Source organism: Arvicola amphibius, chromosome 10, assembly GCF_903992535.2.
Source record: "Arvicola amphibius chromosome 10, mArvAmp1.2, whole genome shotgun sequence".
In the NCBI taxonomy this organism is placed as follows: Eukaryota; Metazoa; Chordata; class Mammalia; order Rodentia; family Cricetidae; genus Arvicola; species Arvicola amphibius.
Genome location: NC_052056.1, coordinates 60,857,035 through 60,872,828, shown reverse-complemented (window position 1 = coordinate 60,872,828; position 15,794 = coordinate 60,857,035). Strand labels below are relative to the sequence as shown.

At 44.9% G+C, this 15,794-nt stretch overlaps 2 protein-coding genes across 5 annotated transcripts in view; one reads left to right on the top strand and one right to left on the bottom strand.

The window, feature by feature from the left end:
* Iqcg (IQ motif containing G) overlaps positions 1 to 11,286 on the bottom strand; it is a 37,429-nt gene extending 26,143 nt beyond the window's left edge. For 2 of the 3 annotated variants that reach the window (XM_038345864.1, XM_038345862.1), the window contains exons 1-4: positions 11,244 to 11,286; positions 10,408 to 10,509; positions 7,948 to 8,018; positions 5,938 to 6,199 (exon numbers count right to left, since the gene is read on the bottom strand). In XM_038345864.1, coding sequence (XP_038201792.1) covers positions 5,938 to 6,199; positions 7,948 to 7,955 — 270 coding nt within the window. In that variant the 5' untranslated portion in view covers positions 7,956 to 8,018; positions 10,408 to 10,509; positions 11,244 to 11,286. Of the gene's footprint in view, positions 1 to 5,937; positions 6,200 to 7,947; positions 8,019 to 9,157; positions 9,291 to 10,407; positions 10,510 to 11,243 lie in introns of those variants that run through there. The other variant, XM_038345863.1, reaches the window with a different exon arrangement.
* A 226-nt stretch (positions 11,287 to 11,512) lies between these two features.
* Rpl35a (ribosomal protein L35a) lies at positions 11,513 to 15,149 on the top strand. Of its 2 annotated transcripts, none has more exons than XM_038345701.1 (4): positions 11,513 to 11,592; positions 12,217 to 12,412; positions 13,327 to 13,471; positions 15,098 to 15,149. In XM_038345701.1, exons 2-4 carry the CDS (start codon positions 12,249 to 12,251, stop codon positions 15,119 to 15,121), a joined length of 333 nt encoding a protein of 110 aa, XP_038201629.1. In that variant the 5' UTR covers positions 11,513 to 11,592; positions 12,217 to 12,248; the 3' UTR covers positions 15,122 to 15,149. The 2 variants fall into 2 exon arrangements, with proteins under 2 accessions (XP_038201629.1, XP_038201630.1); XM_038345702.1 differs by having other exon boundaries at positions 11,540 to 11,637.
* Positions 15,150 to 15,794: the final 645 nt, after the last annotated feature.

Sequence of the window (15,794 nt, the reverse complement as noted above, 5' to 3'; positions counted from 1 at the left end):
CATCTTTAACTCCAGCTCCAGAGGATCCACATGCCCTCTTTGAACCTTTCTGGGTGTATATGATGCACACAATATGACATACACGCACACAAAACATTCATACACATAAAAAATTAAATCTTTAAAAAACTTTAAAGAATGATTGTTTTAAAGTGAGAGACAACACTCTGAGGACTGCTATCTATTTTCAACCATTTTCTCTGCTTACTTTCCATACTCCAAGAAAAGAGACCCTTTCCTCAGCCCCATCAAACCACACATCCTGCTGTTTCTTGTCTTCCTGCCTTCACACATTCTATCAGCCCCTAACTTACCCCCTGGTAAAGTGTAAGACAAAGACCAAAGGTAACGCTTGGGGCTGCGGGTGCAGGCCCGTGGGAGAACACGTCTTCAACATATGGAAGGCACTAGGTCCAGCCCCAGCGTCACAAAAAGTGAAAGAGTTGTGGTAAGATGCTTCCGGCCTCAACCTAGGCCCCTCGGAGGTGGAGGGTAGAGGTCAGGGTTCAGGCCACACCTGGTAGGATGTTAAGTTTCAGGCCAGCTTGGGCTAAGGGAGACCATGCTCAAAACTACAAAGTGAAAATCCAAAAATAATGGAAAAAAAACAAATAAACAAAACCCCATATTAGTTTGTGAGTTTACCATAATTATAAAATACCAAAACGAGATCATGGTTCTATGAGAGGAGAGGCACCAGTTCACTTCAAATTCTTTTATTTATTCCTCCTTTTCCACTTTTTCTTTCTGTACTGGGGATGGAACATGGGGCTTTGTTCATGGGCATCTCAGACTCAGCTAATTCCTTCTTCGTAATTGTCTTTCATCTCAAATTCTCTCCGAATCAGGTTAGATATAAATATGGTTATCTCTAGGCACTGCTCCTGTGCTCATGGGCACTAGAGACAGCATGGGGCATGTCCTGTGCTCTTGGGCACTAGGAAGGCTGAATGGAGTCACCAGAGAATTCGAGTCCGATGCTAGTCTGGACGACACAGTGAGAAAACAACAAAACCATTAAAACTATACAAAACAAAAGGAAAATTGTACTACGAAGTGTAGCACCCCAGAGACAGATACTGAGGTTCAGCTTGAAGAGCAGAAAGCAAGGCAGCCAACCACTAGAGAGCTCTGACCTCTAAGACATCCTCAGGCTGGAAGAGCGGGAGGTCCTGTCTCCTTCTGGTTTATATTCCTCTCTAGTGCTGGGATTAATGGTGAGTCACCACCACCCGGATCTGTTTCTACATTGAAGTTGTGTAGCCCAGGGTGGCCTTGAACTCAGAGATCAAGAAATCATCCTCTCTCTCCCAAATCCTGGGATTAAAGCTGTGTGACCACACTGCCTAGCCTCTGGTGGCTTAGTTTTACCTGCTGGTCTTCAGGCAAGCTTTATTTATACAACATAAATAAAATATCAATATATTAAATAAATATATTAATAAAATATCAATATATTAAGTGAAAGCAATATCAGATTTAGTTTAGGTCTTGAGGGTTTTATAGGAAAAGGCAAAGTATTTTGCACATCTAAATTCAATACTGAGGAACCACATGACAGCATGTGTCTCCCACTTGATGATTTCACCTGTGGCTAAATGCTTGGGCTGTTGACAGTGATTACACTTTTGGACCATAAGCCAGCTTCAATGTCTGAATCCTGAATCTGTCTTTTACTAACTATATTGACCTTAGGTAACTATTTAAAATTTCTGTGCCTCTACGTTTCCATTAATATTTTAGAAATTGTACAAGGAGGGGTCATGGAAACGTAAGAGAAAACATTTTTTTCCTCTCCCAACTGTATGTCTCTTGTCCCAAGCTCCCAAACTCCCTTCTCCCTCATTTGGTCCCCTCTGCTCTCATGTCCTGGGTGAGTGTATATGTATACATAAATTGAGAGAATACATGTACCTGCACACAAATACATGCATTCACATACACACACATACATGCACACACACAAAATTCAAAAAGTGAATCATTTTAAGGAAAAGACATCACAAGGACTCCTGTTATGCCAGAAAAAACTGTAGTGAAAGATCACTATCATAAACCAGAATCCCACAGTGCAAAGTTTCATTGTTTATTTCTCAGAGCAATGACCTCACTGAACTCTATCAGCCTAAAATTTTCATTGAGTTTTTATAATAGTAAACTACTCTTAAAGACAGACAGGCATGGTGATGTAGCCCAGGCTGGCCTTGAACTTTCTTGAACTCAAGGTCATTCTGATTCTACCTCTCAAATTCTTGGATTATAAGCACGACCCAGTAGGCCTGTTTTAAACTTCTGAGCTTTAGGGGCTGGAGAAATTGTTGGGGCTGGAGAAATTGTTGGAGGAAGAGCCACTTGTTGGTTCCCAGCTGCTCAGCCCCGAAATAATCACACAGAAACTATATTAATTAAATCACTGTTTGGTCCATTAGCTCTAGCTTCTTATTTGCTAACTCTTACATCTTAATTTAACCCACCTCCTTTTAATCTGTGCATCACCACGAGGTTGTGGCCTAGCAGCAAGTTCCAGTGTGTTTGTCTCTGGTGGCGGCTCCATGGCTTCTCCTTCTAACTCTGCCTTCTTCCTCCCCCCAACATTTACTTTTTTACCACCTAGCTCTGCTCTACCCTATCAGGCCAAGCCAGTTTCCTTTATTTCGTAATGGTAATCACGCATGCAGAGGGAATCCCACATTGCTGATTCCCAGCACCCATGGACAAAACAAAGACCCAGATGTAGTTATTCACGCTTGTAATCCCAGCCCTGGAGAGGAAAAGAGAAGGAGGATCATGGGAGCTGGCTGGCTAGCTAGTCTAGCCAAATGAGGTTCAGTAAAAGCCCCTGCTTCAAAAAATAAGACCTTTGGCCGGGCGGTGGTGGCGCACGCCTTTAATCCCAGCACTTGGGAGGCAGAGGCAGGCGGATCTCTGTGAGTTTGAGACCAGCCTGGTCTACAAGAGCTAGCTCCAGGACAGGCTCTAAAGCTGCAGAGAAACCCTGTCTCGAAAAACCAAAAAAAAAATAAAATAAAATAAGACCTTTGGTTTCCACATGTGGTTGTGTGTGCACACGCACAAGCATGCATGCATGCACACACACAGAGACACAGACATACAGGCACATGGACATAGACACTGACACACAGACACACAAAATGAGGGCTAGAGAGATGGGTGATATACAGTTCAGAGCATAAATTGCTCTTGCTGATGAACTGAATTCGCTCCCAAGCATCCAAGCCACATGGTACCCTATACTCACATGTACATATATCCCACACACAATTAAAAATGATAATCTTTGCCGGGCGGTGGTGGCGCACGCCTTTAATCCCAGCACTCGGGAGGCAGAGGCAGGCGGATCTCTGTGAGTTCGAGACCAGCCTGGTCTACAAGAGCTAGTTCCAGGACAGGCTCCAAAGCCACAGAGAAACCCTGTCTCGAAAAACAAAAAAAAAAAAAAAAAAAAAAAAAAAAAAAGATAATCTTTAAGGAATAAAAACTGTAAAGGGTAATTAGAGGGAAATTTAGTTTTCTTCTCTTAGTATGAACTTCTCTGTTAGTCATGGGAAGCAATTTGCTATCTCTCCAACATAGTGGATTTTACCAGTCGTAGGATCAGAAATAATATACTCTGTACAAAGTATATACTTTTTAAATTTATTTATTTTTAATTTTTTAAGACAGTTTTTTTTTTGTTTTTTGTTTTGTTTTTTTGTATAGCCCTTGTTGTCATGGAACTTGCTCTGTAGACCAGTCTGTTCTTGAACGCAGAGATTCATCTGCCTAACTCTACCTTCCAAAAGCTGGGATCAAAGGCACGAACCACCACTACCTAGCAATTTTTGTTTGCTTGTTTTTTTTCCAGACAAGGTTTCTCTGTGTAACAGCCCTGGCTGCCCTGGAACTCACTTTATAGACCAAGCTGGCCTTGAACTCACAGATATCTGCCTGCCTCTACCTTCTTAGTTCTGAGACTAAAGGCATGTGCCACATCCTGGCTACCTGGCAAATTTTAAAAACTTAATTTATGAATTGTTTTCATTTTTTATCTACAACCTATGTCACTGACAATTTAAAAGACTTTATTCCCTGTCAAGTTAGGTTTCTGTTGTTGTTTCTTTTATGATATGGAAATCTCACTATGTAGTCCTGGCAAGCCTAGGAGCTTTCTTTAAAGAAAATGTGTGTGTGTGTGTGTGTGTGTGTGTGTGTGTGTGTGTGTGTTTCTGAATCAGGTTTTCTCTGTGTAGCCTTGGCTGTCCTGGAACTCACTCTATAGATTAGGCTGGCCTCAAATTCAGACCTGCCGGTTTTTGCCTCCCAAGTGCTGGATTAAAGTCATGTACCATCACTACCTGGCAAAAATATATTTTTAAATATTTTTAAAATTGCATTTATGAGCCGGACAGTGGTGGCACATGCCTTTAATCCCAGCACTCAGGAGGCAGAGGTAGGCAGATCTCTGTGAGTTTGAGGTCAGCCTGGTCTTCAAGAGCTAGTTCCAGGATGGCTAGAACTGTTAACACAGAGAAACCCTGTCTTTCTTATTACATTTACTTTCTGTTAGGAGTAGGGCAGATATGACCGGAGTGGGAGGGAAAGCCAGAGGACAATTCACGGAAATCAGCTCTTCCTTCCAACCATGGTCCCAGGGCTCACACTCGGGTCGGTAATCATGCCAGGTGCCTTTACTCACCAAGCCTCTAAGCAGTCTGGCCTGGAACTCACCTGTAGAGCAGGCTGCCCTCAAACTCCCTGCAATCTTGTCTCTGCATTGTCAGTGCTAGGATTACAGACAGGCGCTCAATGGGGCCTGGAAGTCCAAGTCACCATTGAAAATAAAACTACCGATGGATGTGGGGAGTCCTTCTGTATATCTGTTGCTTTTACTGGTAGATCAATAAAGCTGTTTTGTCCAGTGTCTTAGCAGAGTAAAGCCAAGTGGGGAATCCAAACAGAGATATATATAGAGAGAGTAGGTGGAATCAAGGAGATGCCATGTAGTTGCTGAAGGAGAAAGATGCCCAGAACCTTACCTGGTAAGCAAGAGCCTTATGGTGATACATAAATTAATAGAAATGGGTTAATTTAAGATATAAAAGCTAGCTAGGAATATGCTTGAGCCATTGGCCAAACAGTGTTGTAATTAATATAGTTTCTGTGTAATTACTCTGGTCTGGATGATTGGGAAACAAACGAGCAATCTCTGTTTACAACTGACATGGTAATGTGCCCAGATATTTGCAAAAAAAAAATCAGGCTGCAACATATTCAGCAACAAGAGTTATTTTTGATTAAAGCATTGTTGATATGATCCAGATGTATTTCCTCCCCTAGTATACAGTTGACTTTTAGCAACCAAGGTAACAGGGACATCTGATCTCAGAAAACTTAAACAGTGATCTCAGTATACGCACAGTGGCCCAACAACATCCACAGGATAGGTTCCGGGGCACCTCTGGATTCTCAAGCCCCTTAAATAAAGCTGGTTCAATGTTAGCATACCATCTATGCACATGCTCTCTGTTTTAAATACTCTAGATGCCCTCTAGTGGTGACAACAAGGTACAACAGTTGTCATACTGAATTCTTTAGGAATGGTGACAAAGGGGAAAGACCAAACTTTTTCCAAACATTTTTTTTTTTTTTTTTAAAATCAGAGGTTGGTTGAATTCAGAGATCCAGAGTCTGTGTAAACTGAAGGCTGTCTGTGCTGTGTTTACAAGGACTTAGCTTTGGGCTCTTGGACAGAAGCTTTACAGAAGCATACCCGAGCTACAGGCCACATTTTCCATTTTGACATAGATAACTGGAATCCGGCCTGTTATTTGATGTAAAGGTGCTGCTTCTCAAGCTAAGTTTAATGCCACAAGCACTACAAACAACGGAGTGGTAAAAGGAAAGGAGACAAGGCGGCATGGGGGCCAGGGTGCTGACCTGGTTGACGCTCTGCTTTCTTTCGTACTGGACGGGAATGATGTAGCCTAGGATAGAGAGCTGGTCGATGATGTCCTCCATAATTGCAGACACCCTCAGCACGTCCAGAAGGTACAGTGAATCTATGACTTCTGAGGAGGTTTCCTCCTCTTCCTCATTATCTAGCTCTTCCTCCATGGCACCCGGCGGCTCTCCTGTCACCACCATGGTCACCTCAGTGTGCAAAGCTTCTGAAGGGAAGTCCAAGGTTTCCAACTGGTCCCTGAGGCCAGGAGAAAAGGAAGATGAAGTCAGTGGGTGATGAAGAAATATTACCTCCAAAACGTGGGTAGCAAGGAGATGGATGCCTGAGATTCACTGTCGTGTAACATAAACTCTTGAAAAACAGGCAGGCGTTGGCAGGGGATTCTGCCAAAGATCCTCTAGGAGAACCGACCAAAGACTAAACCGAAGCAGCCCACGCTGTTTGGCTATGCTAATGCAATTTGAATTTGAACCACAATTGACTTTATTTGAAAGTAATGTATTTAGATGCTAATCAAAAGTGCCTCGTGATTACTGAAAGACAGGATATGGTAGCCAGCCTCTGAGGTGGTCCAGACAACTTTTTTTGGTCTTTCTGCCTGTGCGTGTGGTTTTCCCTACACTGAGCAGCTGAAACTATGAGGGGCTGGTGGGGCTGTTGAGCCAAGAGCGTCATCTCCAGAGCATGGCAGGCAGCTTCCCTCTCACACCATCGCTCACTCCCAGGAAGCCTGGTATCTGTCACTTAAGCTGCCCCTGGCCAACTTTAACCTTCTAGTTAATATTGTCAACTTGACTGGATTCTAGACTCACCAGAGAAACCTCCAGACATGGCTGTGGAGGATTTTCTAGGACAGGATTACTTGAAATGGGAAGACTCACCTTACATGGACTGAATGGGGGCTGAAGAGATGGTTCAATGGCTAAGAGCATTCACTGCTCTTCCAGAGAACCCCGGTTCAATTCCCAGCACCCACACGTCTGTAATCTGTACACAAATGTACATAAAATAAAATTTTTTTTAATGGACTGAATAAAAAGGAGAACTCGAGCCGAGTCTCAGCGCTCCTCTCTCTGCCTCCTGACTGTAGATGCCATGGGACTTTTGCTCCATTACAGCCAGGCCTTCCTCTCCATTACATACTCTCCCCGCAAAGTGTGAGCCAAAACAAAAAGCTTTAGATTCCTTCCCTTTACCTGCTTCTTGTCCGGCATTTGTTCCATCAATGAGAGGACTAAGTAGCCTAGACCCCAGATCAGAGCCATTTGCTAAGTTGTTCCTGAACACCTGACCCGTGGGAACTCTGAAATGGCAGACCTTTATATTTTAGGTCATTAAATTTGGGGGTAGTTTGTACCAGGCTTTTCCTTTTGGCCTACCAACCAGCTCCCAAATCATGACACAGAAACTTATTAGTTAGGAATGCTCGGCCTAGCTTAGGCTCATTTCTGGCTAGCTCTTTTAACTTAAATTAACCTATTTCTCTTCATCTATGTTTTGCCTCTGGGCTTTTTACCTTTCTTCCTTCTATATGTCTTTCACTGTTTCTCCTGTCTGTCAGCTGCCTGGCTTCTGGCCTCTCTTTCTCCCCCATTCTCTTCATTCCTCTTCTCTTGTTCTTCTCTCTTGAACCTAGATTTCTCCTCCTATTTATTCTCTCTCCCTGCCAGCCCCACCTATCCTTTTTCTGCCTAGCTATTGACTGTCGAGCTCTTTATTAGACCAATCGGGCCTTAGGCAGGCAAAGGGAAACAAATGCAGCACATCTTTACCTCCTTAAACAAGTGCAGCATAAACAAAAGTAATACACCTTTGCCTAGTTAAAGTAATATTCCACAGGATAAACAAATGCAACACATCTTTGCCTTGTTAAAGTAATATTCCACAACAGCAGTTTGTTACTTAGTAACAGATAATCTATAGAAATCAATTGTTACATATAATGTAATACTGTATGTACAAACAAACTGGAATTTTGAACATACCCCTCCATTCTTCCTGAGTTAGTTCTGCTGCCCTCTCGGATAGATTTATAATTTCACACGAATTCAGTGACCTGAAATGGGAAAGAAATGCTATTGGTTCAAGGGAATGCTGAATCCTGTTCTCTTTATTCCCATGCCTTCTTACTAGGAGAAAAACAATCACAGAATTACAAGAGCTGTGGTGTGTCTCCTCCTTAGTAGAGCAGAGTGCGGGCTTATTACTGCTCCGCCGAAACAGAAGGTATGTGCAATGCAGTCTTTTGCCTCTTCCTCAGGTAATTTAAGGACGATTTTAGCTTGTGTCATTGTATTCTGATTTTGAATTAGAAATCACTATAGATTTATTTTTGTTATTAGTTTTTTCTATAATTCTCTCCTTTATATTGAATTAAATGAATCTACCCTGTTGTCAGAATTTATTGTGTCTTGACTTAGAAAAATTGAGATATTAGAAAAAACTGAATTTATTTTTAAAGAATAATTTTTCTGTGCATTGGTATTTTGCCTGCATCTGTGTCTGTGTGAGGGTGTCAGATGCCCCTGGAACCAGAGATACAGTTGTGAGCTGCCATGTGGTTGCTGGGAATTGAACCTGGGTCCTTTTGAAGGGCAGCCAGTGCTCTTAATCTCTGAGCCATCTCTCCAGCCTCAGAAAAATTGTATTAATCCTGAAAATCAGTTTAATAAGTTATTATCCTTTGGAGCTGGGCATGGTGGTAAAAGTCTGTAATCCCAGTACTTGGAAAGTGGAGGGGGGAGAATCAGGAGTTCAAGGGCATCCCTGGCTTAATATAGGGAGTTTGGGGCCAGCCCAAGATGCATGAGACATTGTTTTTACTGTTAATGTTATTTTTTTTAACTTATGTCTGTATGCTGGTTCATCCCTATGTGCACAATGTACATACAGGAGACCAGGATATTCCCTAGAACTGAAATTACAGGTAGCTGTGGGACTCAGGATGTAGATGCTGCGAATTGAACCCAAGACTTCTCTCCAAAAGCAATATGTGCTCTTGACCATTGAGCCATCTCTCCAACCTCATCCCTTTAAAAAGTGAACCCAGCTCCAGGTTCTAAGGCTCTTCTCATCACAGAAAGCACCCCCAGACAACTGACATACACATGTATGCATACACAGGCTTTTGGTTGCCATGCCCGCACGGCCTGAAACCGAAACCAAGTTAAGGACATCAGGATTGAACACACTTACACCTCTCAAACTGCTGGTAGAAGAAGCTCTTTATTGAACAGCACCATGGAGGATTTATACCTAATCCAGCCAGGTGGGTCAACAGGTGAAGACCACCGCCTGATCCTCCGTCAAGGCCAGGGCAATGTGTGCTCAGGAAGCAGGGTTGGTAAACAACTTTGACACAGCTCTCAGAAGCTCAAATCAAAAGGGCAAGAAAAGGTCACTAGCTGGGAAGAGCAGCTGGAGGCCAGGACTCCACACAGTCCCAACATTTGGTTTTGTTTTGGTTTTTGAGACAGGGTTTTTCTGTGTAGCCCTGGTTATCCTGTACCTGGATTTCTGTAGAACACATTGGCCTCGAACTCACAGAGATCTACCTGTTTCTGCCTCTCTGTGTAATGGTCTGTCCTGTCCCTTTAGGAGACAAGCCCCGCTAAGGCAATCTTCTTTTCCATCTCTCTCCTGAAGAGGCAGCTGCTGCCGTGCCCCCCATCTCTCTCTCTCTCTGCCTCTCTCTCCATCCTCCTTCTCCCTCCCTCTCCTCTTTCCCCTTCCCTTCCATAACCTGTGGGACCCTCACCCCTTTTTCTCAAAGGGGCAAAAAGAAATTTCTTAGCAGAATGTTTTCCCAGGAAGATAGTGGCCTTCCCCTCTCCCACCCAGGAGATTCTGAGCACAAGGTCAATTTAGCCCAGCCACCTGGTTCAGGCTGATAAAGATGGCCTAACTCAAGAACAGTGGCCTTGTTCTAAGAACAAGAAATCTGACTTAATAGAATGGGAGGGAGCAAAAGTCCTTGTACCCATGCCAGAGCATCTTCAAAGAGTCTCTTTGTAGTTATGCTTACCCCACAGAGGAGATACAACTCCTCTCTACCTTGTTGTAACAGGGATGGAGATGAGTTCCAAACATGTTTGTATTATGCTGATTAAACCTTGCTTATTACAGTCTGGGCCTCTCTGGTGGTCTCTCTTTGGGGGTCGTAATCTGGGCACAACAAACCTACTAAATAAATATCCAACCTCACTCTGTATGGCTGGCGTACCTATCCTATCTCTGTCTCTCACCCACCAGCGTGGCTCCCTACCTGGGACCCGCTGGCTCCCCCCTAGGGGAACTGTAGCGTTTTACCTAAAGCATAACATTGGGATTAAAGGTGTGTGCCTCTTTTTTTTTCTGTCTGCTGGTTGTCTTGGGTTTTGGGGGGGCAGGAGTGAGATGGAGGGTCTTTCTCTGTAGCCCAGGATATCATTGTGCACATTATGTACCTCTGACTGGCCTGAAACAAAGCAGTTTTCAAACTTCAGCCTTCCAAGTTCAGGACTTACAGACACAAGAGCCAGCGTGCTTAGTTTGCTCCTCCATGTGGGCTGCAAGAGGGAGAAGGGTTTGTTTACTGCAGTGCCCTCAAGCCTATACCGCTCTCCATAGTGGCAGTCATGAAGTGAATTACTTGCTGAATTCATGAATGAGCCCATCAGTCAGCCCCTAATTAATGCACAGTCGTTAGGAAATGTGAAAGTCTACTAAATTCATCCTCACCCGCCAAGTCAAGCAAAGAACGGAAGAGTAAAAATATCTCTCACTTTGCCCGCTCCCTCTGCCCCCTTTTAAGAAGGGGTCTCACATCGCTCAGGCCGCCTTGCAGTCCCGATGTAGGTGGCGATGGCTTTTGAACTTCTATCCTCCTGCTTGAGCATCCAGAATACTGGGATTACAAGCAAGCACCGCGCGCAACCCGTGGTTTGCTGTAGTTTAAAATGGGACCTTGCTATCTAACTCAGCCTGGCCTCGAATTTGTGACGGGATCCTCCTACCTGAGCCTCCCGAGTGAGTGCTGAGATCAACTGGCAAGGGTTACCATGCCCTGTTTGTTTCTTATATTTTTTGGTTAAGCCTAGCCTTTAATGGCGGAGCCATCTCTGCAGCCAGCCCTGTTCCTTTCTTGAAAGATAAAGTTTAGATGGGAGATAAAAGAGCAAAGAAAATGGAGCGTTTCCCCTGCCTTCGTGCTCCAGATTTTTCTTTCCTCTATGATAGGATCTCAGTTTTCATTCTGGGAAGAGGGAAAAAAACAAAAGCAAACCCCATTGCTTTTCCTCACCTTTCTACCAGCCCGGAAAGAGGCGGGACCCAAACTAAGGCGTAGCTATGGCAACGCGCAGGCCTCCCCGCCCCCATTTTTGGGAGGACCTTTGTCCTTTTTCTTAGTCGACTACAATTTTGCCTTTTTTTTTTTTCGAAGTAATACGTGTTGCCGCTTACAAAGATGAAAGAACAGGAAAAGAGAGTAAGGTTCCTGAACGCGGCTTGGCCGAGTCGAGCCTCTCCCTGACCCCGGCTTTCCGGCGGAGCGCAAGCGGCCTAAGCGTGGCGAGGGGCGGGGCGAGCCTCCCACAAGGCCGCGCGGCGGGCCTTGCCTTCCTCTTTCGGCCATCTTGGCGCCTGTGGAGGTGAGGGCCGTTCTTGCAGCTGAGCTTTGGGGTCCGGTTTCTGGGGTGGGTTCCTCCGCATCGCTCACCGAGACGCCCCTGCATCTCGGAGACCCTGCCCACCATCGGTTTCTGGGGCTTCCAGGGAGAGGGAGGGCGGGATGGAGGAGATGAGGGGCTGATGGTGTTGGGGAGGAGAGTCGGCGCTCCCGGTTTGTCCTCGGCGAGGAGTGAGCGGGTTCGTTTCTCCCGTCCTGGTTTACCGGGAGCTGGGGTCCTGGAGGCTGCTGGCCCTGGGAGCCGGGGACCCTGGCTGGAGCTGCTCGCCCCGCTCAGCCTTGCCTTGGCGTGGGTGCCCTGTGCGCTCTGCGGAGTTTTGCCTCTGGGTTCCGTACGGAGTTTCTAGAAGTTAGGTCTTCAGCGAGTCTAACCCACACGTAGCGTTTGTCCACGTTTCGGAGTCGAAAGCTGTCATTCATTCTCAGAAGTCCGCATAGTTTGCCAGGCTCTGCATCTGTAGATGCGTGGCCGAGTCAAGAGGTCCCAGTACTTGGAATGCCCCCTTCATCCCGCGTGCTCGAGATGAGGAGGTGACAGGTGGGAACGGGCTCCGTGGCTCTAAAGTGAGATCTTGTTCGCTTTCAGGCCTGCTGGGAACAGGACTTCGAAAAGACACTATGTCTGGAAGGCTGTGGTGCAAGGCCACGTTTGCTGGCTACAAGCGAGGTCTCCGGAACCAGAGAGAGCACACGGCTCTCCTTAAAATTGAAGGCGTTTATGCCCGAGATGAAACTGAATTCTACTTGGGCAAGAGATGCGCTTATGTGTATAAAGCAAAGAAGTAAGTGTGCTTTGATGACTTAATTTATAGTTGCTTTCTCTCTAGTTTTTTGCTGAAAAAGTAGAAAGGGGTAGTAGTGAAAATTTGCTGCTGTTGTTGATTCTGCTTAGAGGCAGGCCATGAAGAACAGGAAGTTGGAGAAGCACCTTTTGGCCGGTGGTATTGGATATAAGCAGCATCGGCTCTTAGCCCTGAGTTCAGTCTCTAACGTGGTTAAAGACTACAGCTGTTAATACCTTTCATCTTCCTCTGAACACTTTTGCGTGTATCCTGATTCATATTCATCCCTCGGGGTATTTTGTGGGTTAAGTGTGCGTTTTAAAATGGATATTGTATGGGTTCTCTTGTCCGTCTTTTCCTACTTGGAAGTGGACAGAAGGCCTCAGTGGTGTGTGCCTTTAAGTCTCAGGACTCCAGTTGTTCCTTTCGTTCAGTTATACTCAGTCCTCTGGTAACCTGTGCATCCAAGTCTCCACTTGTTTCTTTTTTTCTTTTTTTTTTTTTCCTTCGGTTTTTCGAGACAGGGTTTCTCTGGCTTTGGAGCCTGTCCTGGAACTAGCTCTGTAGACCAGGCTGGTCTCGAACTCACAGAGATCTGCCTGCCTCTGCCTCCCGAGTGCTGGGATTAAAGGCGTGCGCCACCATCGCCCGTCTCCACCTGTTTCTTTTGTCCCAAGTAGGCTTCTTCCCTGTGTTTTTCCAAGCTTTTCATGTATTAGCACATGCAGTGGTTATGATCTTAGGAAAATTGTTTGGTATGTATGAACTGTTGAATGAATATCCTATACATTTTTTTTTAACTTCTCAAGGAATTGTGTGTGGAAGTCTTGAGAAAGCCCGGGGGTCCCAGGGAATTAGCTTGTGTCAGATTGTATTGGTGCTGAGCTCTCGTCCTTCTTGTCTCCCATAACCAGCAACACAGTGACACCTGGAGGCAAACCAAACAAAACCAGAGTGATCTGGGGGAAGGTGACTCGGGCCCATGGAAACAGTGGCATGGTCCGTGCCAAATTCCGAAGCAACCTTCCTGCAAAGGCCATTGGACACAGAATCCGTGTGGTGAGTGCAGATGACAAAATAAATGGGGTTTTTGTGCCTTTTGATACCTCAGAGTCAGTTTGAGGGTGAATGTTACACCTACCACCAGAGATTTTTGTGAGTGTAAAACTTGTGTGAATTGTCACTTAAGTGAAAAGTTACAGAACATCTGGTTGTTGGTAGTAAAGCAAAGTGAAAGCAGGTGCTTAAATGAATTATATGAGTCTCTGATTTTGCTAAAGCTAGCTGGACGGGATGTTTTGGACAGGTCGTGTCTTTGAGACAGGTCTCACTGTAGCTCTGGTTGGCCTGGCATTTGTTATATAGACAAGGTTAATCTTTTTTTGAGACAAGGTCTAACGAGTAAGCTGGTCTTGAAATGCACCCTAGCCCAGGCAGGCCTTAAACTTAAAAGTCTTACTGCCAAGTCCATGGGGTTTCGGGCCATTGCTATCATACATGTTGGGGGGCAGTGGGAGGGATGCTATATGGCTTACCATGTCTGTCATGCCAGTTCTGGCAAAATGTGTGGAAAGCATGCTCATTCTAGGTCTCAGGGCATAGGCTCTAGTTGATTTAAAATGAGATTTATTTAGCCAGGTGTGATAGTGCACACCTTTAATCCAAGAGGTAGAGAGAGGCAGACCGATCTCTGAGTAAGTTTCAGGACAACCAGGCCTGTTACACAGAGAAGCCCTGTCTCCAAAAAAAAAAAAAAAAAAAAAAAACAAAAAAGAGAGCTGGGTGGTGGTGCTGCACGCCTTTAATCCCAGCACTCAGGAGGCAGAGCAGATGGATCTCTTGAGTTCGACGGCAGCTAGGGCTGTTATGCAGAAAAACCTTGTCTAGAAAAACAAAAGATTTTTGTCAATTGATCCTATTTTAGTTAAGGTCCATTTGTAGTACACTACAATGGTAGCAATGTTAGACTGAGTGCCAACATACCTTACGTTATTACTTATATTTTTCAGCTATTATTTTACATTTGTGTTTGTGTGGGTATGCAGTATGTGAGGGTCAAAGGATAATTTTTTGAGGAGTCAGTTCTTCCACATGGCAATTCCAAGACATGGAGCTCACATGGCCAGGCTTGGTGTCGAGTGCCTGTACCTACTGAACCATTTCACCATCTCTTGAGAATTTTATTACTACTTTGAATGTTGTTTGGGGGGCTGGGAATGATAGCTCAGTTCAGAAGCCTGATTAACACCTTGTGCTTTAAGTATGAGGGGGCACTGATCCTTGTGACTGGGGAGATGGCTTGAAGACCTAAGTTCTTTCCCCAGAAGCCTCAAAATATTTAGGCACAGCAGTATGTCAGAAATGCCAGCACTGGGACTGACAGGAAGACCCAGTGTCTTCCGGTGTCAGTGAACTGTGGGTTCTCTTTGAGAGAACGGCCTATCTCAAAATGAGGTGAAAGGCCATTGAAGATGGATGTGGCACAGCTAGGTGACCATGTGAGTGTTGGTGCCTACACAGGTTTCCTAAAGGCCAGGTGCTGTTCAGACTAAACTTCCTTAGTATCGGGATGTAGACCACCAAGTTCATCTTGGGGATGAGTAATAGGGTAATGGGATGTTGATCCTTACTGTGTGTGTAATATTTACATAATATTCACCTAATATTTTTGGTTTTTTTCCCCAGATGCTGTACCCATCCCGGATTTAAACCAGTGAAAAGTAAATAAAAGTGGATTTGTGCTCTTGTTTTTTTTTTTTTTTTTTCACCAGAACTGTCCTAAAAGTTTTCCCTGTGTTTAAGGTAGTGGGAGTTGTTTGGCATTTTCAGAGTGCAAGGAAATTCTATGTAATGGTCAGTATTGGGCAAATGCATATGTTTAGAAGATAAGTAGTCACCAGGTGGTGGCAGTCCAGCAGCGGGACTAAAGGGGAGGCAGAGGCAGATGAATCTCTGACTAGGCCAGCCTGGTCTACAAGAGTGAGTTTCAGGGCAACCAAGGCTACACAGAGGAACCCTGTCTTGAAAAATAAAAAAAAAACGAAAAGTGTTTTTTTTTTTTTTTTTTTTCCCCCGAGACAGGGTTTCTCTGTGGCTTTGGAGCCTGTCCTGGAACTAGCTCTTGTAGACCAGGCTGGTCTCGAACTCACAGAGATCCGCCTGCCTCTGCCTCCCGAGTGCTGGGATTAAAGGCGTGCGCCACCACCGCCCGGCTGAAAAGTTTTGCTGGATGAAGTGGCATACACCTTTAATGCCGGTACTCAGTTGTTTGAGGCCAGCCAGAACGGTGTAGTGAGAGCCTGTCTCAAAGTTTTATATGCTTAAATGCTGGGCATGGTGGGTGAATAAACTTTGGGGAAGTAATTTCAATCTAGACTGAAGC

Coding starts and splice junctions, on each gene's coding strand:
- Rpl35a (XM_038345701.1), top strand. CDS start 12,249: ATGTCTGGAAGGCTGTGGTGCAAGGCCACGTTTGCTGGCTACAAGCGA. Junction 12,413..13,326: donor TATGTGTATAAAGCAAAGAA/GTAAGTGTGCTT, acceptor TCCCATAACCAG/CAACACAGTGACACCTGGAG. Junction 13,472..15,097: donor TTGGACACAGAATCCGTGTG/GTGAGTGCAGAT, acceptor TTTTTTCCCCAG/ATGCTGTACCCATCCCGGAT.